At 38.4% G+C, this 24,456-nt stretch overlaps 1 protein-coding gene across 1 annotated transcript in view; it reads right to left on the bottom strand.

The window, feature by feature from the left end:
- LOC124605129 (neurofibromin) overlaps positions 1 to 24,456 on the bottom strand; it is a 459,490-nt gene that overhangs the window by 159,848 nt on the left and 275,186 nt on the right. Inside the window, exons 40-43 of the mRNA XM_047136614.1 lie at positions 18,766 to 18,904; positions 18,547 to 18,649; positions 9,795 to 9,918; positions 491 to 624 (exon numbers count right to left, since the gene is read on the bottom strand). Coding sequence (XP_046992570.1) covers positions 491 to 624; positions 9,795 to 9,918; positions 18,547 to 18,649; positions 18,766 to 18,904 — 500 coding nt within the window. The remainder of the gene's footprint in view (positions 1 to 490; positions 625 to 9,794; positions 9,919 to 18,546; positions 18,650 to 18,765; positions 18,905 to 24,456) is intronic.

Here is a 24,456-nt window from a genome sequence, read left to right as displayed (position 1 = left end):
ATAGAAAATACGGTCTAGTGCCATGATGAAGAGGGATGTAAATCACACAGATCTTTAGAGCAATAAAGAGGATCCAAATAATTAATACAATTTTGTGTATAGAGAGAAGATTAAATGCCATTAGCAGAGCATATATGCAAATAAGAAAAAGAAAGAAAAAATAAATTGAGCCAACAACCTAACAGGAAACTGAATGTTTATGTATTTAGTATTAACTGTCACTGCAGATTTTACCATGCACTTCATTTCTTGAAATTAATATTTCTGAAATGATACGTAGCACATTAACATTGGATAGTGTAATCAGAACACCAAAAGCATTTGACACCGAATATGCCTAAAAAGCTTGAAAAGTGATTCACATTTCTCAATATCAAACCATAACAACATTTTCAGCCATTTGCCTCTGTTCAGTTGTAATATATATGGATGTAATTGAAAAGAAAGTTTGTAAGCATTTATTATTTTGTTCATCAGTAACTTTACTTACAGATCTCAAAAGAGGTTGGAGTCTGGTCAGACAAACAACTAGTGCTTCAAGTAACGTTATATCATTGAAGCTTTCTAGTGCTTTAACTAAAATCCTGAGAAGCTGTTTCACATCTTGATCAGTGATACTTTTACCTGTTTAAGAAAGAAAGCATAAGCATGCATATTAAACATAAAATAACAATAAATATTGTGTGTATAGTGACAATAAAAACAGAGGAATGCTGGAAAGCACTGAAAATGTTACTGAATACATAAATGTACATTATATGATAAAAAGTATCCGCATACCCCCCAAAACATACGTTTTTCATATTAGGTGCTTTGTGCTGCCACCTACTGCCAGGTACTCCATATCAGTGGCCTCAGTAGTCATTGGACATCGTGAGAGAGCAGAATGGGGTGCTCCACAGAACTCACAGACTTCGAACATGGTCAAGGATTGCGTGTCACTTGTGTCATACGTCTGTATGTGAGATTTCCACACTTCTAAACATCCCTAGGTCCACTGTTTCTGATGTGCTAGTGAAGTGGAAACGTGAAGGGACACGTACAGTACAAGCGAGTACAGGCTGGCCTCATCTCTTGACTGACAGAGACCGCCAACAGTTGAAGAGGGCCATAATGTGTAATAGACATCTAGCCAGACCATCACACAGGAATTCTAAACTGCATCAGGATCCACTGCAAGTACTATGACAGTTAGGCAGGAGAAAACAGGGATTTCATGGTTGAGCGGCTGTTCATAAGCCACACATCATGCCGGTAAATGTCGAATGACACATCGCATGGTGCAAGAGAGTAAACATTGGACGATTGAACAGTGGAAAACCTTTGTGTGGAGTGATGAATCACGGTACACAATGTGGCGATCCGATGGCAGGGCATGGTTATGACGAATGCCCGGTGAACATCACCTGCCAGCATGTGTAGTGCCAACAGTAAAATTCGGAGGTGGTGGTGTTATGGTGTAGTCATGTTTTTCATGGAGGGGGCTTGCACCCATTGTTTTGTGCGGCACTGTCACAGCACAGGCTTACAGTCATGTTTTAAGCACCTTCTTGCTTCCCACTGTTGAAGAGCAATTCGGGGATGGTAATTGTATCTTTCAACATGATCGAGAACCTGTTCATAATACATGGCTTGTGGCTGAATGGTTACATGACAAAAAGATCCCTTTAATGGACTGGCCTGCACAGAGTCCTCACCTGAATCCTACAGAACACCTTTGGGATGTTTTGGAACACCGACTTCATGCCAGGCCTCACAGACTGACATTGATACCTCTCCTCAGTGCAGCACTCTGTGAAGAATGGGCTGCCATTCCCCAAGAAACCTTCCAGCACCTGACTGAACGTATGCCTGCGAGACTGGAACCTGTCATCAACACTAAGGGTGGGCCAACACCATATTGAATTCCAGCATTACCAATGTAGGGTGCCATGAACTTTTAAGTCATTTTCAGCCAGATGTCTAGATACTTCTGATCACATAGTGTACATTTCTACAGCAATTTCTTCATGATTCATTAGATTAAACTATGGTACAAATAACTGTGCAGGTTTCTATTCAAATCAAGATTCTCAGCATTCACTCTAACTGTTGTCAGGAGGTTATCCACACACACACACACACACACACACACACACACACACACACACACACACACACACACATATATATATATCCATTTGTGACAAAATAATGACTAGTCTCGACTGGTTAATTGGTATTCTGCCTGTAATATATATATATATATATATATATATATATATATATATATATATATATATATATATATATATAAAAATAGAGGGAAACATTCCACGTGGGAAAAATATATCTAAAAAGAAAGATGATGAAACTTACCAAACAAAAGCGCTGGCAGGTCGATAGACACACAAACAAACACAAACATACACACAAAATTCTAGCTTTCGCAACCAATGGTTGCCTCGTCAGGAAAGAGGGAAGGAGAAGGAAAGACAAAAGGATATGGGTTTTAAGGGAGAGGGTAAGGAGTCATTCCAATCCCGGGAGCGGAAAGACTTACCTTAGGGGGAAAAAAGGACAGGTATACACTCGCACACACACACATATCCATCCACACATACACAGACACAAGCAGACATTTGTAAAGGCAAAGAGTTTGGGCAGAGATGTCAGTCGGGGCAGATGTACAGAGGCAAAGATGAAGTTGAAAGACAGGTGAGGTATGAGCGGCGGCAAATTGAAATTAGAAATTAGCGGAGATTGAGGCCTGGCGGATAGCGAGAAGAAAGGATATGCTGAAGGGCAAGTTCCCATCTCCGGAGTTCTGACAGGTTGGTGTTAGTGGGAAGTATCCAGATAACCCGGACGGTGTAACACTGTGCCAAGATGTGCTGGCCGTGCTTAGAGGAAGCCTTCCTGGTTACCCAGGCCTGCCAACCCGAAGTTTGGTACAGATTTATCGATGACATTTTCGTGATCTGGACTCACAGTGAAGAAGAACTCCAGAATTTCCTCTCCAACCTTAACTCCTTTGGTTCCATCAGATTCACCTGGTCCTACTCCAAATCCCATGCCACTTTCCTTGACGTTGACCTCCACCTGTCCAATGGCCAGCTTCACACGTCCGTCCACATTAAACCCACCAACAAGCAACAGTACCTCCATTATGACAGCTGCCACCCATTCCACATCAAACGGTCCCTTCCCTACAGCCTTGGTCTTCGTGGCAAACGAATCTGCTCCAGTCCGGAATCCTTGAACCATTACACCAACAACCTGAAAACAGCTTTTGCATCCCGTAACTACCCTCCCGACCTGGTACAGAAGCAAATAACCAGAGCCACATCCTCATCTCCTCAAACCCGGAACCTTCCACAGAAGAACCCCAAAAGTGCCCCACTTGTGACGGGATACTTTCCGGGACTGGATCAGATTCTGAATGTGGCTCTCCAGCAGGGATACGACTTCCTCAAATCCTGCCCTGAAATGAGATCCATCCTTCATGAAATCCTCCCCACTCCACCAAGAGTGTCTTTCCGCCGTCCACCTAACCTTCGCAACCTCTTAGTTCATCCCTATGAAATCCCCAAACCACCTTCCCTACCCTCTGGCTCCTACCCCTGTAACCGCCCCCGGTGTAAAACCTGTCCCATGCACCCTCCCACCACCACCTATTCCAGTCCTGTAACCCGGAAGGTGTACACGATCAAAGGCAGAGCCACATGTGAAAGCACCCACGTGATTTACCAACTGACCTGCCTACACTGTGAAGCGTTCTATGTGGGAATGACCAGCAACAAACTGTCCATTCGCATGAATGGACACAGGCAGACAGTGTTTGTTGGTAATGAGGATCACCCTGTGGCTAAACATGCCTTGGTGCACGGCCAGCACATCTTGGCACAGTGTTACACCGTCCGGGTTATCTGGATACTTCCCACTAACACCAACCTGTCAGAACTCCGGAGATGGGAACTTGCCCTTCAGCATATCCTTTCTTCTCGCTATCCGCCAGGCCTCAGTCTCCGCTAATTTCTAATTTCAATTTGCCGCCGCTCATACCTCACCTGTCTTTCAACTTCATCTTTGCCTCTGTACATCTGCCCCGACTGACATCTCTGCCCAAACTCTTTGCCTTTACAAATGTCTGCTTGTGTCTGTGTATGTGTGGATGGATATGTGTGTGTGTGTGTGCGAGTGTATACCTGTCCTTTTTTCCCCCTAAGGTAAGTCTTTCCGCTCCCGGGATTGGAATGACTCCTTACCCTCTCCCTTAAAACCCATATCCTTTTGTCTTTCCTTCTCCTTCCCTCTTTCCTGACGAGGCAACCATTGGTTGCGAAAGCTAGAATTTTGTGTGTATGTTTGTGTTTGTTTGTGTGTCTATCGACCTGCCAGCGCTTTTGTTATATATATATATATATATATATATATATATATAAAAAGAAAGATGATGAAACTTACCAAACAAAAGCGCTGGCAGGTCGATAGACACACAAACAAACACAAACATACACACAAAATTCTAGCTTTCGCAACCAATGGTTGCCTCGTCAGGAAAGAGGGAAGGAGAAGGAAAGACAAAAGGATTAAAAGGATTAAAAGGATTAAAACCCATATCCTTTTGTCTTTCCTTCTCCTTCCCTCTTTCCTGACGAGGCAACCATTGGTTGCGAAAGCTAGAATTTTGTGTGTATGTTTGTGTTTGTTTGTGTGTCTATCGACCTGCCAGCGCTTTTGTTTGGTAAGTTTCATCATCTTTCTTTTTAGATATATTTTTCCCACGTGGAATGTTTCCCTCTATTATTATATATATATATATATATATATATATATATATATATATATATATATATATATATATATATATATTTCCATTTGTGACAAAATAATGACTAGTCTCGACTGGTTAATTGGTATTCTGCCTGTAATAACTATCAGAGCCCACTGAGTACCTGTAGTATTGAACAAAACACTTCAATGTAGCAATTATGGAATTTGAACTGCCACAAGGAACTTTTCCTGTATCATTAATTGTCTTTTGTTGCAACTGAATGCAACTGATAATTGTGTGAGAACCATCTCCAGGCTGCATATTGAAACAGGGATGCTTCAGCTTTCATCTCCACACCAACACCTAACTTCATTTTACATTTCTTGATCAAGGGATACCTAAATATTAAATTGGCAGGTAATAAATAATCTTTTATGTTTGCAAGTACTTCCTAAGTCAACAGAATGGCTTTGATATGTTTTATAGTATCATCTCAGTCACTGACATTTCCATTGGGTAAAATTATAGCATAACAGTGTTGATAGGTGCTTTCCCTATATCATAAAATACATTTGACTTCCTTTAAATATCACCTGAGAAGTCTAGATCCATGATTGGAAGAAATTTAGTTTTCAACTTTCTATGTTTATTGAAGGACCAGCATCACTGCTGTGTACAGACAGACATCATTAGTGATAGCTTATTACACAATCTCATTGTTACTCATTTAAATGTTAGGGCATATACAAATGCAACACTTCTTCTTCTGCCTTTTTGCCTGTTGAGTATCTCTCTTGTGATTGCTACATATGCTAATTATGTTAATTAATTTGAAGAAGCTGTAACACTTGCACACCTTGTAAAACACTGGAGTATTCACGTACGGAAGACTATATAGTTTCTTTCCCTCTCATGAATAAGAAGAAAATCAGTAACAGCATAGAGAAATATGATGATAAACATTTCTTTTTAAATCTTATGTTTATAGTGGAAAGAATATGCTGAATGGGAAAAAGAAGTGGAAGGATACATGGCGACAGAAAAAGAACAGTCAGAGCGACGGTTTAGTATTACCCTTATTCCTTCCCAGACGTGGCTCACAGTTAAAGAGACTGAGCCACCACAAAACATATATTAAAATATATTTCTCAATAATGTATTACAGAATTTAAATTAATGGAACACATGTCACATATTTCTCACACAGATTTAAACAGTCAAAGTTCTTAAACTGTTGATTTCATGTAAGTCTTTCAAATAGGCAGTAGCCAGTCTTAAGGCTGCACCTCAGAATGCTGGTTAGCTCTAGGTAGCGCAAGGTTTAGGGGTGTGGCTTCTATGAAGTACAGCTCTTATGGACCTCCCAAAGGCTCTGACTGTTCAGTCCATGGGTGTTCTACCAACCTGCACATTATCTGCACATTCCACTGCTTGCAGTGAGAGAACGTCTCACTACAATGCACTATAATATAGTAATGGTCACAAAGTGTCACTTAAAATGATTAGGGAAATAAGCATGCCAAATACATCCTCTTACTTTTCCCAGAAATTTTGTTTAAATTAGTATTCAGATTTACATCATTAACTGGAAGTGTTGAGCAGCCGAAAGGTCTCATGAAAGCATCAAGTGCTTAGACCTTTTTCTTTATGAAAACAATCTCACAAAAAGCTTTTCCTGGGGGTGTCAAACACCTCCAATTAAAAATGACCTTCCTAGAGATGACTGAAGAGGCAGGATGTTACTTCTCTACGCTAAAGTGAGTTAAAACAGTCATGTGAAATACTATGAATGGCAACAAATTTTGTGTTCTTGTGATGTGTTCTCCTCAAAGAGGACACCTGAATCATCCAAACTTCAATGAATTGACAGATGGATTAATTAAGGTAAGCAAGCAATGTGATGGTCATGGGTGAAATACTTATCTTAGAAAATAGATTAAGGAAAGGCAAACCTGTGTTTCTAGCATTTGTAGACTTAGAGAAAGCTTTTGACAATGTTGACTGGAAACCTCTCTTTAAAGTTCTGAAGGTGGCAGGGGTAAAACACAGGGAGGGAAAGGCTATTTACAATTTGTACAGAAACCAGATGGCAGCTATAAGAGCCGAGGGGCATGAAAGGGAAGCAGTGGTTGGGAAGGGAGTGAGACAGGGTTGTAGCCTCTCCCCGATGTTATTCAATCTGTATACTGAACAAGCAGTAAAGGAAACAAAAGAAAAATTCGGAGTAGGAATTAAAATCCATGGAGAAGAAATAAAAACTTTGAGGTTCGCCGATGACATTGTAATTCTGTCAGAGACAGCAAAGGACCTGGAAGAGCAGCTGAACAGAACGGACAGTTTCTTGAAAGGGGGATGTAAGATGAACATCAACAAAAGCAAAATGAGAATAATGGAATGTAGTCGAATTAAATCGGGTGATGCTGAGGGTATTAGATTAGGAAATGAGATGCTTAAAGTAGTAAATGAGTTTTGCTATTTGGGGAGCAAAATAACTGATGATGGTCGAAGTAGAGGATATAAAATGTAGACTGGCAATGGCAAGGGAAGCATTTCTGAAGAAGAGAAATTTGTTAAAATCAAGTATAGATTTAAGTGTCAGGAAGTTGTTACTGAAAGTATTTGTATGGAGTGTGGCCATGCATGGAAGTGAAATGTGGACAAGAAAAGAATAGAAGCTTTTTAAATGTGGTGCTACAGAAAAATGTTGAAGATTAGAAGGGTAGATCACATAACTATGAGGAGGTATTGAATAGATATAGGGAGAAGAGAAATTTGTTGCACACCTTGACTAGAAGAAGGGATCGGTTGGTAGGACATGTTCTGAGGCATCAAGGGATCACAAATGTTGTATTGGAGGGCAGCATGGAGGGTAACAGTCATAGAGGGCGACCAAGAGTTGAATACACTAAGCAGATTCAGAAGGATGTAGGTTGCAGTAGGTACTGGGAGATGGAGAAGCTAGCACAGGATAGAGTAGCATGGATAGCTGCATCAAACCAGTCTCTGGACTGAAGACCACAACAACAACAACAACAACAACAGAACAATCTTATGTTAAAAGGTTTAACACAGTAAGACAAGAACTACCTTTAAAAACTGTGCATACTTATTTAGGCAGTGTAACTCACAGTGAACATATACTCAGACTTATTCATCCAGCATTTGAGAATGACAGCAAATAGCAACTTCCAACAAACTTTCCACATAATTTCATGCCTTTAAGAACCTTTTTCTCACTAACAGCCCCCACCCCCACAAAATGACGCGAGGAGAAAAGTTTAGCTTACTATTTGTTCACTGTTCATGCAGTAAAACTTCAGTATGAAGCACAACATTTTCTGCAAAATTATACCATTGTATGACATATTCACATATTCACTAGAAATGTGGTAAACACTGAGATGTGTGAAAAACTAGCTTTCACTTAAAAGGGAGCGTAAATTACCCAGACTATACTCATCCAGTGTGTGATAATAAGACTTCCAACAAACTTTTAAAAAATTTCAGGAATTTTCTAAGCTTGATGTCAAATACTGAACAAATGTACTCAGTTGTAAAGTATGAAGCTGTTTTATTCATGGGAGTTTGACTCTTTAAGGAATTGGTGGATTACTGGTATAAATCTAATCAAAGATTATCATCCTGTTCATACAACTTGAAATGAAAGAACTTAACAATCAATATAGTGGTATGAAAACCCTCTGTAAAATAAACATGATAATTTGAGACGAGAAAAATTAAATTAAATATTAAAATAATAGAGTGTGTAAAATCTAATTTAGACACTGAGTATGTAATTAACTATCCACATCGCGCGGGGTAGCCGCGCGGTCTGAGGCGTCTTGTCACGGTCCGCGCAGCATGGGTGTGTCTGTTGTCCATAGCTTAAGTTAGTTTAAGCTAGATTAAGTAGTGTATCAGCTTAGGGACCAATGACCCAAGCAGTTTGGTCCCATAAGATCTTACCACAAATTTACAAAATTTATCAACTGTTATGAAATATAAACAAATTTAAAATTGTCATAAACAAATCAGCCCCATATAGGCATGATCAGTATTAAGTTAATACAAATCTCCAATACTTTTACAAACTTGTGAGAATTTGGAATACATTTTCACAGAGAAAATGCATCATTCAGAAAGATCAATGTTGCATTATGATGCGACATGAAAAATATTAAACCCTGGAATGAAGACAGTTTCAAGGAAAGGAATGAGCATAACATGGCTACAAGTTGCAGCACTATAACTGAAGGTATTTCTGGCTTCATGTTCCATTACAATCTTGTGCTCTTCAAGGGCACAGTTGTTCATGTTGGATCCATAACATCTATTACATTTTGCACTTCAATTATGACAGTTTACTGCAAGTTTTCTAGTGTCAGCTTTTGCAGGACATTGATTTCCCCCAGATGCCCTATCAGTGTTTTGGTCTTGTTTGTTTCAAACATGATTTCAGACCTCATAATTATCATTTGTCTCACTAAAACCATTTGATGTTTCTTTTCTCTGGAAAAGATGCCTATGCTCTGAAACGCTGTAATAGCTCACATATTATGTACTTCATACATCCTACTGAACCATCCATCAAATTATCTCAAGTTGGACAATCTGCAGCTTCAAATACAATATTTTTCAATGATGCTCACAGATAAATCTGCTGCCCTCAAAGCTGACATACTTTGTGTGTGCCACATTTTCATTGTGCTTGAAAACATGTAACAATCAAATTTGAACACTGGTAAGTTGACATAGATTTCAAAATGCGTGATGTAACACCAATGAAGAGGAATAAAAGCTTTAAAATTACAAAAGCAACATTCACAAAAGCAAAGCAGAACCTATAACAAAACATCTCACAATGAGATCACTATTGCATACAATATTATACATTAAATATTCCAAAAATTTAGTTTACCTTAAGCAATTGTGAAAGTAAGTAATCTTCATTTTCTCAAAGCAAGAAAAGACATATTAAAATTACAGTACAGTATACTTCTAATATGCTAAAGATTGGGACTAAGATAATAACACTCACTTATACATCCAAATACTATCAAGGCTCTTGGTTGTAATGCAGGATTATAAGAGAAAGCAAAACTTTTGGCCAGTTGCGTCCAACACTGTAACCAGTCACAATCAGGTATGTCCCGCATGCAAGCCTGCATGGACAGTGGAAAAAATACGTTACATTATTTATGTCACTGAAGCAGTATACATACTGTTCATTACTCAGCCATTTCTAATCAATTTCCCTCAAGGAGATCATTATCATGGAGTTTCTCTTTGAGAAAATATGTTGATTTGCTATGTGTTTAAGCAGATTACATCTCAGCACAGAAAACTTTTTGCACTGACAGTAAAAATAATTTCATGCATACTTCCAGGATTGAGGTCAAACAAATGTTTAAGTAACTGCCACAGTGATTGTTGACAAGTACAGTAATGAAAAAAGTTGTATTAAAACAGGAAGTTTAATGTAGCTTTGTTTAGTTACTTGCATGTTCCATTGATCATATCTGCGACTATTCACAATAATGTGGAGAGAGCCAATTTTGCAATTATAGTACACTTTATAAGTGAAAATTATGCCAGAGTGTTGTCTTTTTTCCAAATAGTTAAAGTAATTTACTCTCTCTCTCTCTCTCTCTCTCTCTCTCTCACACACACACACACACACACACACACGCACACACACATATACACACACAAACCATATTATTGCAATTTAAGAAATTCTTCTATGGAGAAGCATTAGTTTTCAAATAGATATGATTTGTTTGTGTTTGAAATTATTTTTAATATCTATTAAATTCTTTACATCAATGGCTAAGTGGTCAAAGATTTTTATGACTGATAATCTCACTCCTATCTGTGCCACTAAGGCTGACAATGAGTCAAGGATATAGGAAATAATTTCTCTTCCTTGTCTTACATTTATGAATGTTCAAACAATGGAATATCCAGGATGGAATAATGAAAAGGATAGATTGGTACTCGCCATATACCGGAGATGTTGAATCGCAGATGTGTGCAACAAAAAGAGTGTCAAACTAGCAAGCTTTTGGCCAAAAAGGCCTTCATCGGAATTAGATAGCCAGAGACTGTGTTTGTGTGAGTGTGAGTATGTGTGTGTGTGAGTTGTCTTATTCTGAAGAAGGCCTTTCTGATCGAAAGCTTACTTGTTCTACAGTCTTTTTGTTGCATATATATGTGATTCAACATCTCCAATATATGGGGAGTAACAAACTATTGTTTTCATAATATTGCCATTTATGAATGTTGTTGTTATCTTTGAACAGTGGTTGGCTGTTCACAACAAACTACATAAGGATGCATATGTATTGCAATGCTGTTGTTAGTATGCCCAACTGATTAACGAACTGTCATGACATACTGTCCTTATCACATGCTTCTGTGAACCAAACACTGTTTCTCTTCCTCAGTGACGAGTTACCCCATGCCATAAGATGTCACTATGTGAAAACAGGAAAATTAAGACAGCTTTTTAACATATTCATCTCCAAAATCTGCTATCACTGGTAATACAAAAATTAAGGACTGTAACATGTCACTTTCAGTTCTGTTCTTATCAACATAAACTGCTAAGAATTATTTGATTTATTGGTTTATCCTCATGCATTATTTCTAATGGTGCGACCAGGTATTATGCAGTATGAAAGTGTATGTATTGTGTTTTATCAAAGATCAGTGACAGTCCATTTGCAGAGAATTACTTATTAATTTTCAAGATAGTTTTTGTACCTTCTCAAATGTCAAAGTTTCTCCATCAAGGTGTGGGACATACGAAAAAATTTAATACTATTTTATGTAAAAACTTATGAAAATGAACCATGGGAAAATAGTGCTGTAACCATAAAGCTGATGATGTATGTCTATGTGTGCCTGCTTTTGTAAGAGAGCAGCCAGAATAGAAGTTGAAAGCGGAGTAAGTTTCTAAATTAACTTAAAGTTTATATTGTATTTTGGTCTATTTTATTAAATATTATATTAGAAACTGGCATTGGAATGATGTAAATGATTTTCTGACTAGTGATTGCCTCAGGCAAGTTTTGCCGCGAGAATAATCAAGAAGGATCATTCTGATTGGTCATTCAAACCATTAACCAATCAGAATTAAGATGTTCCTGCATGTAGAAAGTTAGATAGGCATAGAGTGGGGTGGCATCAAGAAAGTCACTCGCCAACCTTCATATGTGTAACATTATACTAAATGTTGCCGAGAAAATAACTTGTAAAATGAAGATCTGTTGAGTTCATTGCCGTTAAAAGTGTCGTGACTCAGGCAGTTTAAGTTACAAACATTTTGAGGACAATCTGATTAATTGATGTGTTATGAGCATGTGATACTTCGGTCTTAGTGAAATTCCGCATGGCATATTCCATATACTTTATGGAATACTTGGGCAAGCACTTCTAACTTTGAAGGCCACTGATATGACTGAAGTTTCAACTCGCTATAGTAGTGGGTCAGTAACTGTCAGATCGAACATTAATCAGGTCGGACGGATAGATATTCTTGCTGCTTTTTTTGTGTGGGAACATTATCTATGCACTATGAGATGGGAACAGTAGAGCAGTTAAAAATAGTAAATTCAGACTTGCTAGCAAATTTATGTGCTCCCTCAAGAATAAAAACCAGTTTACTAAAATTTCTGAAGGCTTATTGCAGGTACACTGTATTTATGCAACACCCGAAATTTGTTAAAATGAACTTACGGGAACCGATTCGCAACTTGAGTTATGCGGCCTTTGTGTGGTAGGTATTAGGTCATAGTTTCATCAACGCTGCTTTACACGGCCTAGTGAGTATCTACTACTGCAGAGTGAAGGGATGTCGTAAGCCATACTGAGGTAGGTGGACAATTAATGAGAGACTGTACTATCGAGTAACAAGAACGAAAAAATCCACCCTGCCGAAACGTGATACACAACTTTTAATGTATTACTTAATACACTGTATCAAGTATCACATTACACGACTGCACTTAACATTTGTTATTCAATATTACAGTATTCACAGATCATTTGTGCATTAATCATGAAATACAGTTGTTTTTCATATTTGAAAGTTCCAGACAGTCGACGTAGAAACATCAAGACTGTTTAGTAACGTATAACTTAAAGTACAAAGTAACTTGCTGGTCTAAAGAAAAATGTAATTCTTGAACATGTGTAAATGTTAGTAATTGAATCAATTATGTAATTTAGTAGAAAATTAGCTTTATTAGAACAAACTGTTTAATGTTCATTTTATACAAACTATTTTATAAAAAAATCTAAGTATGTAAAAAATCAAACTGTATCAAGCATTTTCTTTCTTCTTTCAAACTTACTGTTATACTTAAGTTTTAGGACCATTATAATATTACTAATGTACCAGAATAACAATGTATTTTTCATTGTGGATTGCCACTTTTATATCAAGGCCAGTGCCAGGCAAAAAAGAGCTAGGGCAGTTCAGTTGTTCATATTAGTCAAAGAAGCACAGTATTGAGCCAATAATTGTTGTGTTTTGTGCTACATTGTAATGTCAAAGAACAGATATGAATTTATCAGTAAAAATGGAACTGATAATGGCAAAAATTTGTGAATTTATTGCTGCACCTGGAAAGAATACAGTCAAGATCCCTGGACCTGTTTATTCTACTTGGAAGATTAGAATTAAATGCCAAATGGAACTGCTGGCTGGATATTCCAAAGGGAGGGTTCAGCTGCTGAGCAGAAAGTGCGTTCCTCCTCTGCACACACAGGCCTTTCTCCATTCACATAGGTGCATTTTCTGTTGCATGTTTATTTGTGGAGTATAGGTGCGCGTAATGTGAACAGTGCCGTGTTATGTTCATATTCCATGATGCTGATGATGAAAAAAGGGAGAGGGTGAAAACGAGTGCTCACATATAGCCTATTCCTCTCAAATAGCACCAAGGGGACCACTGAGCTTAATATCTCTATACATATCACCATCAAGAGTGTCACATGCCCTCACTTCGTGAAACACCATGGAAAGGTTTGGATTTTAATCTCAGGACGCTGGCACAAAAACATAATCAGGAACTTTATGCCACCATCTCTCTCCTCCCCATACCAGCCAAATCCTGGCAGTGAAAATTTCATCCACTGCCAGGATTCGAACTGGCTCACCTCCAAATGAAGCACCACTGCACAGGTGTGAATTGGTGACCTCAGCTATGGAAGTGGGTTGTTTGTTCTAACATCATCTAATTAACTGATGGCATGTGGTGATTTGTCTTGGGTTGATGTACCAACTAAATCACCTGAAAATCGATACTATAATGAATTTTTTGGAAAATTCAAATAATTCTGTTAAAACAATTGCATTAACACAGATTTTTCTAGTTACTACCTTGCCATTTCTTCATTTTCTATTCTTTGTGCTGCAGTTTCTCAAAGATTTTGAGAAAGCTTTACATCCCATTTTGACGAATTCTTGTGTTGCAGCATATGAGAAGTAAGGTGTACATTCTACATGTTAATTTATTAAGCAAAATCTGCAATAAGATCACAGTTTCATTGAGACTACATGAAGGGAGTGAGAAAATTAAATAGGAAAAGTAGCTGGGTCAGCTGATCCCATTTCACTGAAATACGAGGGCAGTTCAATAAGTAATGCAACACATTTTTTTTCTCGGCCAATTTTGGTTGAAAAAACTGGAAATTTCTTGTGGAATATTTTCAAACATTCCCGCTTCGTCTCGTATAGTTTCATTGACTTCCGACAGGTGGCAGCGCTGTACGGAGCTGTTAAAATGGCGTCTGTAACGGATGTGCGTTGCAAACAACCGGCAGTGATCGAGTTTCTTTTGGCGGAAAACCAGGGCATCTCAGATATTCACAGGCGCTTGCAGAATGTCTACGGTGATCTGCCAGTGGACAAAAGCACAGTGAGTCGTTGGGCAAAGCGTGTGTCATCATCGCCGCAAGGTCAAGCAAGACTGTCTGATCTCCCGCCTGCGGGCCGGCCGTGCACAGCTGTGACTCCTGCAATGGCGGAGCGTGCGAACACACTCGTTCGAGATGATCGACGGATCACCATCAAGCAACTCAGTGCTCAACTTGACATCTCTGTTGGTAGTGCTGTCACAATTGTTCACCAGTTGGGATATTCAAAGGTTTGTTCCCGCTGGGTCCCTCGTTGTCTAACCGAACACCATAAAGAGCAAAGGAGAACCATCTGTGCGGAATTGCTTGCTCGTCATGTGGCTGAGGGTGACAATTTCTTGTCAAAGATTGTTACAGGCGATGAAACATGGGTTCATCACTTCGAACCTGAAACAAAACGGCAATCAATGGAGTGGCGCCACACCCACTCCCCTACCAAGAAAAAGTTTAAAGCCATACCCTCAGCCGGTAAAGTCATGGGTACAGTCTTCTGGGACGCTGAAGGGGTTATTCTGTTCGATGTCCTTCCCCATGGTCAAACGATCAACTCTGAAGTGTATTGTGCTACTCTTCAGAAATTGAAGAAACGACTTCAGCGTGTTCGTAGGCACAAAAATCTGAACGAACTTCTCCTTCTTCATGACAACGCAAGACCTCACACAAGTCTTCGCACCCGAGAGGAGCTCACAAAACTTCAGTGGACTGTTCTTCCTCATGCACCCTACAGCCCCGATCTCGCACCGTCGGATATCCATATGTTTGGCCCAATGAAGGACGCAATCCGTGGGAGGCACTACGCGGATGATGAAGAAGTTATTGATGCAGTACGACGTTGGCTCCGACATCGACCAGTGGAATGGTACCGTGCAGGCATACAGGCCCTCATTTCAAGGTGGCGTAAGGCCGTAGCATTGAATGGAGATTACGTTGAAAAATAGTGTTGTGTAGCTAAAAGATTGGGGAATAAAGTGGTGTATTTCAATGATGAATAAAACAACCCCTGTTTCAGAAAAAAAATGTGTTGCATTACTTATTGAACTGCCCTCGTACTTACTTGTTCCCTTAGAAACCATTTTCAATAACTAAACAATGAAGGAGAAGTATGCAGCAAAGGATTATCTGAAACACTTGCTCCTCCCCATCCACGCCCCTGCTTAAGAACTTCGACAAAGAATGGACGAAGTCAACACATTTTATGTGAGAATGTGTTCAAACATTCACTTTGGTAAGATCAACTAAACTGAAACCAGTAAGCTGAAGGAAGATGGTGATGAATAGTAATGATGTAATGGAAGCAGTTAATACAGCCTGGAATTACAACAACTATAAACAACAAGTCGATCGACATTGAAGAAATAAAATGCAATGTGCAGAAATAAATTTCCAGTACTTCTGTCCATGTGCACACTGACAATTGAAGTGGTCAGTGGAAGAAAGAGATAACCCACAAGAGCATATTTTGAGCTGTTGCATGTTATATATTTCATTACATTCAAAGACAAGAACAAAAATTCAATAAGATGAAACAAATTATGTAGTAGACAACTCTTTCTAGTGACATGTTTGGAAAAACTTAGTATCGCCATGTGGTGTATTCAAAAACACAATAGATGATGTGAGCAGATATCTTAATTAAATTGAGGGTTAGCACTTTCTTCTGCTGACCCCTTCAAGTCTAACCCGCACCACCTAATGTCTATAGCCCTACCTAAAATGAAGAGTTTCCAGTGGAAATGATTATGTTGGGAATAACGATAGTGAATAGGAAGGCAAACAAATAAGTATGATGAAAAAATTGGAGTTCATGACATTATTGAAATGGAGGTAGGCTGGTGGAAGGTGGTCCAAGGAAATTCTTTTCTGAGTTTTTCATAATAAGAAATGAAAATGAAGACGATGTAACAGCAGATGGATAGATGCTATCTAGAAACAGATAAGGAAAACTTGGATAAACATAAAACAATGGAAACTTTAGGTTTCAGCACTGTAGGAAAAGATAAGATTGCTGCTTACCATAAGGAGACACATTAGGTTGCAGACATACACAATTAAAAGACACTTGCACAAAGCTTTCAGGCACAACCTCTATCAGCAAAAGAGAATCACACACCATTCATACACATAAGCAGGCGTGCTTGGGCTAGAGCTACCAGAGGTGGCAGTAATGTATGCACGAGGTGCATTTGTTTGTGTGTATGAATAGTGCATGTTTCTCTTTTGCTGGTGAAGGCCATGGCCGAAAAGTTTGTGTGAGTGTCTTTTTATTGTGCCTGTCTGCAAACTTAACATGTCTTCTTTACAGTAAGCAGCAATCTATCTTTTCCTACATCGTTGTTGGATAAACTTGGTTATACATAAAATTGCTGAGGCTGTCCGCCTGCTTAGCTGGGTTGGAGATTTTCTTTGCTCGGGGACTGGGTGTTGTGTTGTCCTCATCATCTTTTCATCCTCATCACTGGGGCGCAAGCCGCCCAATGTGGTGCTGAATGAAATAAGACTTGCACTTGGTGGCTGAACTTCTCCGAATGAGACCTCCCGGCCAATGATGCCACATGCTCATTTCCATTTTTGTTGAGGCTTTCCTGGCCACCTGTTGATTTATTGCCTGTTGGCTTTTGTCTCTGGATCTTCAGTTGACATTGTTTAATGATTTTCCTGATGTGTGGATCTCCCATCACTACCTGCAACAGTCATCTGCTGCAGTACAGAAATCCAGGATCCATTTACCTTAAGGCTTTTTTTTCTGCTTTGCTTTGCTTTGGCTCTGTCCTGTCCAACAAGGAAGAAGAAAGCTTCAATGTAAATTGGTCCTGGATTCCTGTGCCGCAGCAAATAACTTTTGCAGGAAGCAAGAGGAGAACAACAGTGGCAACGACTATGGAAAAGCCCTCGAACTTTCGTGTGAGAGGTATATATACCCTCTGGTTGTGGGCTCAACTCCATTTTGTCACCAGAAATGGAAGGTGAACCTCTGAAAATATCAGCCATTTGTGGTGGCAAAATGTCAGGAAAATTGACAAAGAAATGTTGGTTGTAGATCCCGAGACAAAGTCAACAGGCAATACACCATAGTCGTATACGATGAGACGTGAAACAAGTCTTCAACCAATAAGGAATAAAGAAACTAGTGATGATACCTATCTTTTAACAACTTTCCTTTCCCCTTTTTACACTTTCTCACTGCTAGCCTAACATCATCGAGATTTAGCTCACTGTTCTGAAAACTGAATACTTTAATTAGTTTTCTTTCTTAATTTTAAGCCTACTAATTAACCAAATTAATTCCAGCTGTTTAGTGCATTTAACAGTAGATGAAACATTATACCCCACTTTTCAATAGTCACTCAGCTCAAACAGAACAGTACATGTGTACCAGCTCCATCATTGTTTTCATTTTCTGAGGAAAGGCTACAGTGACTGGAAGAAAGAAAAGTTATGGGCACCAACTGGTATGCTCTATCTGTATTTGTAAAATGCATACTAATTATAAGTTCATACAAACAACCAAATAATTCAAAATATTACTCGCTATGAATTTACAAATATGTGATCAGGGTCAGTTCTATTGAAGAAATTGAGCTCAGAGCTGTTATGCAAAGTCTGTAGACATGTAACAATAACATCTGTTTTCTTAAGCTGACATGTGTAAATTAATATCTATGACAATGCATCTGCTTTTGTAAAACAATATTACAGTTTGTATAATTTTAGGCTGTTTATACCTACAAATGTAGTTTGCTAATTTTCTTTAGGTTGGCAGTTAATTTATCTGCTTGTGTAACAGATTTAATGCTTATTACACAGAAGAATGACAAAGGGAGCATCTTTATAAAGAACCTATGTTATATGTAGCAGTTTGGCTTTACCTCCATAATTTCTAGCAGAGCATCTGTAATAGTTTCCAATGAAGTGAGAGATAAACGTTCACGGTCCTGTGGTGCTCCAGAAAAACAACGTTCACCGCCATACCTAGAAAATGTAATTTTTATTCATTGTCATACAGGCAGAGTAGATTCCATTTAAAGCTAATGAGACAAAAAGAATCTAGTGTGACTAGGTGCATTGACTTAATTTAACATACTTACCATCTGTCATTTGGATGCCTGTAACTGGAACGAAATGCTGTAACTGCAGCTGATTTAACTTTGCTGATACCAAACAGGAGGTAAAATTTGGGCAATGAAAATTCATCCAAGCTCAGTCGTAAAACTCTTTGTGTCTCTTCTGAAATAAGAAATCCAGCAGCTCATAATATTATACTGAAACTGATGTTGCTTCTAACAAAAATACCGTTATAATGACATTACACTCTCATGATTGGCTATCTATGTTGTTATGAAGTCAACTAATGACACTCGGTTAAAAGGTTTTTCATGCCAGCCTCCTCCAGCTCCCCCTCCCTCCCCCTGAAGTGTACACACTAGCAGTAATAGTAATAATAATAATAATAATAATAATAATAATAACAGCAGCTCTGCACATCAAAAATTACAGTTATTAACGGATTTCTACAGCTAACAATCTCATCAGAAATTTGTCGACTGAGAAACCTTCCCAGATAGTAAGAATAATTTTTTTACAAACAAATGATCTGAAGTAATGTAGACTCATTTTCTTATGGAGGAATATTTTTCAGTGCTAATGAACCCACACAGAATATTATGATTCAAACAGTTCAATTTAACAGTCTTGGAAAGAAGAAATGCAGCTTTGTGACAACTACAGTGCTGAACATTTTGTTTGCAGCACAACCATAAACAAGTTTAATCGTACAGCCTATAACAATAAGAAGGATGCTGAAATCCACAACTGTCATCACCATGAGTCATTTGGCGTCCACTACTGAATTAAGGCCTCCTCCAGGCTTTCCCATGGATTTTGCTCTTTAGACAAACCTATATGTGTAACCAATACATGTTTTCTGATACCGTCTGTCAATCTTCCATTGGGTCTTCATATACATTTTTTTTCTTATGGCTTGAAATAGAGAAAAGAATTTTTTTGGTTCATATGCCAGCCATTCATCAGGCATTATGTCCTGTCAACTTCCATTTCATTTTCATTAACATCATAATTATGTCTTCCAATCCCGTCTGTTTCTTGAACAATTTGCTTGTTCTGACTCAGTCTTAGTAATTCCCAACAAGATGCCTTTCATTGTTGGCTGAGACTTAAGATGAAGCAAGCTGGGATCTCTTTACTTCCTCTCTTGTTTTGCCATTTGCCTCCTTAAATTCATTTTATTTTCATTTTTGCCTAATTACTATTAACATACATGAGTATAATCTGCATTTTCATAAAAGAGAAAGGTTGGCTCTCAGTCTTAAACAATACAGTACCAGATCTAATTTTGTGCTTAGTTTTGTGTCATCAATTTCCTGATTTATTTTGACCATTCCTAATTAATATCTTTTGTTATAGGGAGAAATCAGTAACTGTTCCATGACTTAGATTCTATTGTTGACTTATAAACTAATATTAATTGTGTACTATTTATAAACATCTGGAAGAATAACTACAAGGATTCTTAAAGTATTTATTTGACTCCATTCGGAAATGTATTAGCAAAGCCAGCCCTTATTTAATTCCGAAGTAATTACCAGGTTTGTCAAAAGTATTGTTTGTATAACTATATCAGTTAATTTCATTATTTAAACAAATAATTCAGCATAGCCTTTGCAGTAGAAGAAACTGTTATAAAGAAGGCATTTTTCAATGTATTCAATTAGCTGAATGAATTATGCTTTAATTGTAATTTCTGTAAATTGAACATCAAACATTGTGTAGTTTCAGTACCTATTATTGTGACGATATATAAAGGCCCAATTTTTGGTCTTGAGTCAGTCAGCCCATGGGAGATTTTTAAGAAAAGAAACCTGTATTGGTTAGATCAACAACAATGCATCAACTTAACCGTGAAATAAGTGTAACACAAGTACACCGTCTGTTAAAATAATGGCAGTGACTGTTCAATGGCGTCACACATAGCGTATTATTCTGCAAGAACTGTGTGGTTAGGTTTTTACTGCTAATAGATGTTCAACAGTAAACTATTGTAGCAGTATATTGCCTGCAAACTATTAATGAGGCTTATCAAAAGTTAACCAATAGTGAACTGACCATATCAACTGTGTAATATTGGGGGGTTGTGAACAGTGAAGTAAAGAACTGTGAAACGCAACTGCGCAAAACTGTCGGCTACATTATTTACAGTAGTCAGTGTTGAACTTGCACCCCCATTTTTCAGCCAGTATAACAGCGCATTGCATTGATAACAAAGACTATCAATGAAGAAATACAGCAGGCGAATGTCACAGACTCTCTCTGTTTTGTAACGCTTATCATACTGAAAGTCCATGTCTCTTTGGTAATACACACTGATTCTTATCATTATTTTTCAGCTATACTGGGGTCTTAATTTTGAAAACTCTATGTAGCTTACCAGAAGCACTCCAGGAACTTTTTACTATTCCATTTATGTATTTTATTGTTCATCTAGCCACTGTCACCTTCACCTTTCATAAATACAAAAATTCATCAACTGTTTTTATGGCTTCATTGTAAATCCCTTCCATGTTTTGTTTATACATTACAATTGACTCCAATCCAACAACCATACTTGCTCTATTAATTTCCTCCATTGATTGTTGAAGTTAAATTGCACTATAGGCTAGCTATACAGGGTGTCCCATTTATCTTGACCACCCTAAATAACTGTTTGTCCAGATGCAAATTACAAAATGTTTCAAGCAAATGCTCTTTAGCCGTCAGGGCGACATCAATGAGCATGATTGCCTTTGTTGCAGCTTTGTTTTCTACAAAGACATGAATAGCGGTATGACTCTTTTAAATGGCACCCTGTATTTTTTATTCAGTAATTCATTTTCTCTCCTAAAGACCTATTCAAAAATGTATCACAGTGTACCATTCACTGAAACACAACATTATTAAATATATAACACAACATTGATGTTGACTCTCCCAGTGCTTAGTGCAGGTACTCAGAGTAATGGAACACATCCATGTGCTGACGTTGACAGAGGACAAATGTACACATAAGTATGAAACTTCCTGCAGATTAAAACTGTGCACCGGACCAAGACTCAAACTCGGGACCTTTGCCTTTCATGGGCAAGTGCTCTACCAACTGATATACTCAAGCATGACTCACGACCCGTCCTCACAGCTTCAATTTTGCCTGTACCTTGGCTCCTACTTTCCAAACTTCACAGGTTCACAGAAGAGCTTCTATGAAGTTTGGAAAGTAGAAGACGAGGTACTGGTAGAACTGAAGCTGTGAGGATGGGTTGTGAATCGAGCTTGGGTAGCTCAGTTGGTAGAGCACTTGCCCGCGAAAGGCAAAGGTCCCGAGTTTGTGTCTCGGTCCGGCACACAGTTTTAATCTGCCAGGAAGTTTCATATCAGCGAACACTCCGCTGCAGAGTGAAAATCTTATTCTGTACACATAAGTAGAATGTACACCCATCATTCTGTCAACCATCATGAGTTGAAGAGTTGTGTGAGTAGAATGTATGCCAACGAAGAGAAGATAGAAATGCTACTAATCTATGGGGAATGTAAGTTAGCTGAACAATAACTGCAATACTGTTTTCTTTTGTATGGGTACATTTAGTACAGTAGTTTAGTCCTTTTAAATACTGTTGTGTAAATTAGGCATACAGTAAAGGCTGTCCTTCCTACAAACTGCATCGACATAACGTTTCTCTTATTGTTGTTGTTGTTGAAGGTAACCAAAATGCTACGCAGGCAGCGGAAGTGTACAGACAGTGACATCCTGACAAGAACCCACCTTCCTAATGGATGTTTTCTCGTCTTGTTGGGATGCTGCAGGAAACGGGAAGTTTCAACCCACGACATCGCAATCGTCGTAGCACTCACACAGACAAAGATGCCAAAGTTGCTGTTCTTGCTTCTGTTTCTATGAATCCACATGTGAGCAAATGACAGCTTGAACATGAGATTGGTATTCCCAAAACCTGTGTACATCGTATTCTTACACATCACCGGTTCCATCCTTACCATGTACACGTACATGAAGAATTGCATGAGAATGATTTCCAGAATCGTGTACAGTGCTGACAGTGGGCACAGCAGCAAATCCTCGCCAACCCGAACTTCTTCTTCAGTGTTCTATTTACCGATGAATGGCTTAGACAGGTGGAACATAGGCATCTATGGAGAGTTAACATCTGGTGTGGCATGCTTGGTACTACAATTAATGGCCCATATTTCATCAATTGGTAGTCTAAACGGCACAGCGTGTGTCAACTTCCTCAGACGAATTCTTCCTCTTCTTTTGGACGAAGCGCCATTAAGAACCAGAATGCTTATGTGGCATCAACATGATGGATGTCCAGCGCATAACACCCTGCAAGCATGTCATGTTCTGAACTGAAGGTATCCTGCCAGATGGATTGGTTGAGGAGGAACAGTTACTTGGCCTGCTAGGTCTCCTGATTTAAATCCTCTGAACTTTTTTCTTTGGGGATGCATTAAAGGCGCTGTCTATCGCGATATTTCAACAACTCCAGAGGGCATGCAGGAATGTATTGTGCTTGCTTGTAATTCTCTTCAGCAGGCAGCACTGGAAGCAGTAAATAATTCTTTCATTCAACGAGTGCACAAGTGTATTGGTGTCCAGGGTCACCACTTTGAGCACCTTTGAATGTTTTACTCCTGGGCAATGGTACAGGAGACTCAAAGTCAACTTTGTGTTATGTTTTTACTAGGTTCATTTGTTTTCTGACAACTTCAGCAACTAGACAAGTTTGTGACCCCGGGCTCAAAGTTATGTAATTAATAATGTTGTGTTTCAGTGAATGGTACACTGTGATACATTTTTGAATAGGTATTTAGGAGAGGAAATGAATTACCAAATAAAAAATACAGAGTGCTATTTAAAAAAGTCATAGCACTGTTCATACCTTTGTAGAAAACAAAGTTACAACGAAGGCAATCATGATGATTGATGTCCCCCTGATGACTAAAGAACATTTGCTTGCAACATTTTGTAATTTGCATCTGGATAAACAGTTATTTAGGGTGGTCAAGATAAATAGGACACCCTGTATATGACAACAGCAAAATGATAATGGTGCAGGTATGTTCCCTTAGCAGAAATTCCTTCTTCTTTTTCCCCATTTACGGAAATAAACAATTTATCAAAGTAGTTGAGAATAATTTTGGTGATATGAAATCTCCTTTCTTGACATTTCTTTCAATTCTGAATTTTTCACTATCTTGTTGACACCTAACAGAAGTTGAAGCATTGATGTATATATTCCTCTTTATGCCAACTGAGGTCAAATCAATGTCTTATTTCTGAAGGACTGTTCATATGGCTTTTATTAACACTGTTAGAATTCATAAATCCATGATGAAGTGGCAATTAAAATGAATACTCATTTCAAAATTTAGACGTTTGGGAAATGCCGCTAATCAAAAGTGTTGTTTTTGTAGGAATTGTAAGATCGGAAAATTTACTTGATATAACCCTAAAAAAATCAATATTACCAAGTGGTAACACAGATTTTTCTGTTTCTGAAAATGTGGTCCCACGGGAAATATGTTAATTAGCCAGATACTTCAATTAAAATCTATTATGAAAAGTTGCTACTCACAATATAATGGAGATGCTGAGTCACAGATGGGCACAACAAAAAGACTGTCACAAATAAATAAAGCTTTCGGCCAGTAAGGCCTTCGTGAATAATAGATGTAGACACACACACACACACACACACACACACACACAC

Source organism: Schistocerca americana, chromosome 1, assembly GCF_021461395.2.
Source record: "Schistocerca americana isolate TAMUIC-IGC-003095 chromosome 1, iqSchAmer2.1, whole genome shotgun sequence".
NCBI classification, from domain to species: Eukaryota; Metazoa; Arthropoda; class Insecta; order Orthoptera; family Acrididae; genus Schistocerca; species Schistocerca americana.
Note: the sequence above shows the minus strand (reverse complement) of the source record. Positions and strands in the feature narration are given on the sequence as shown.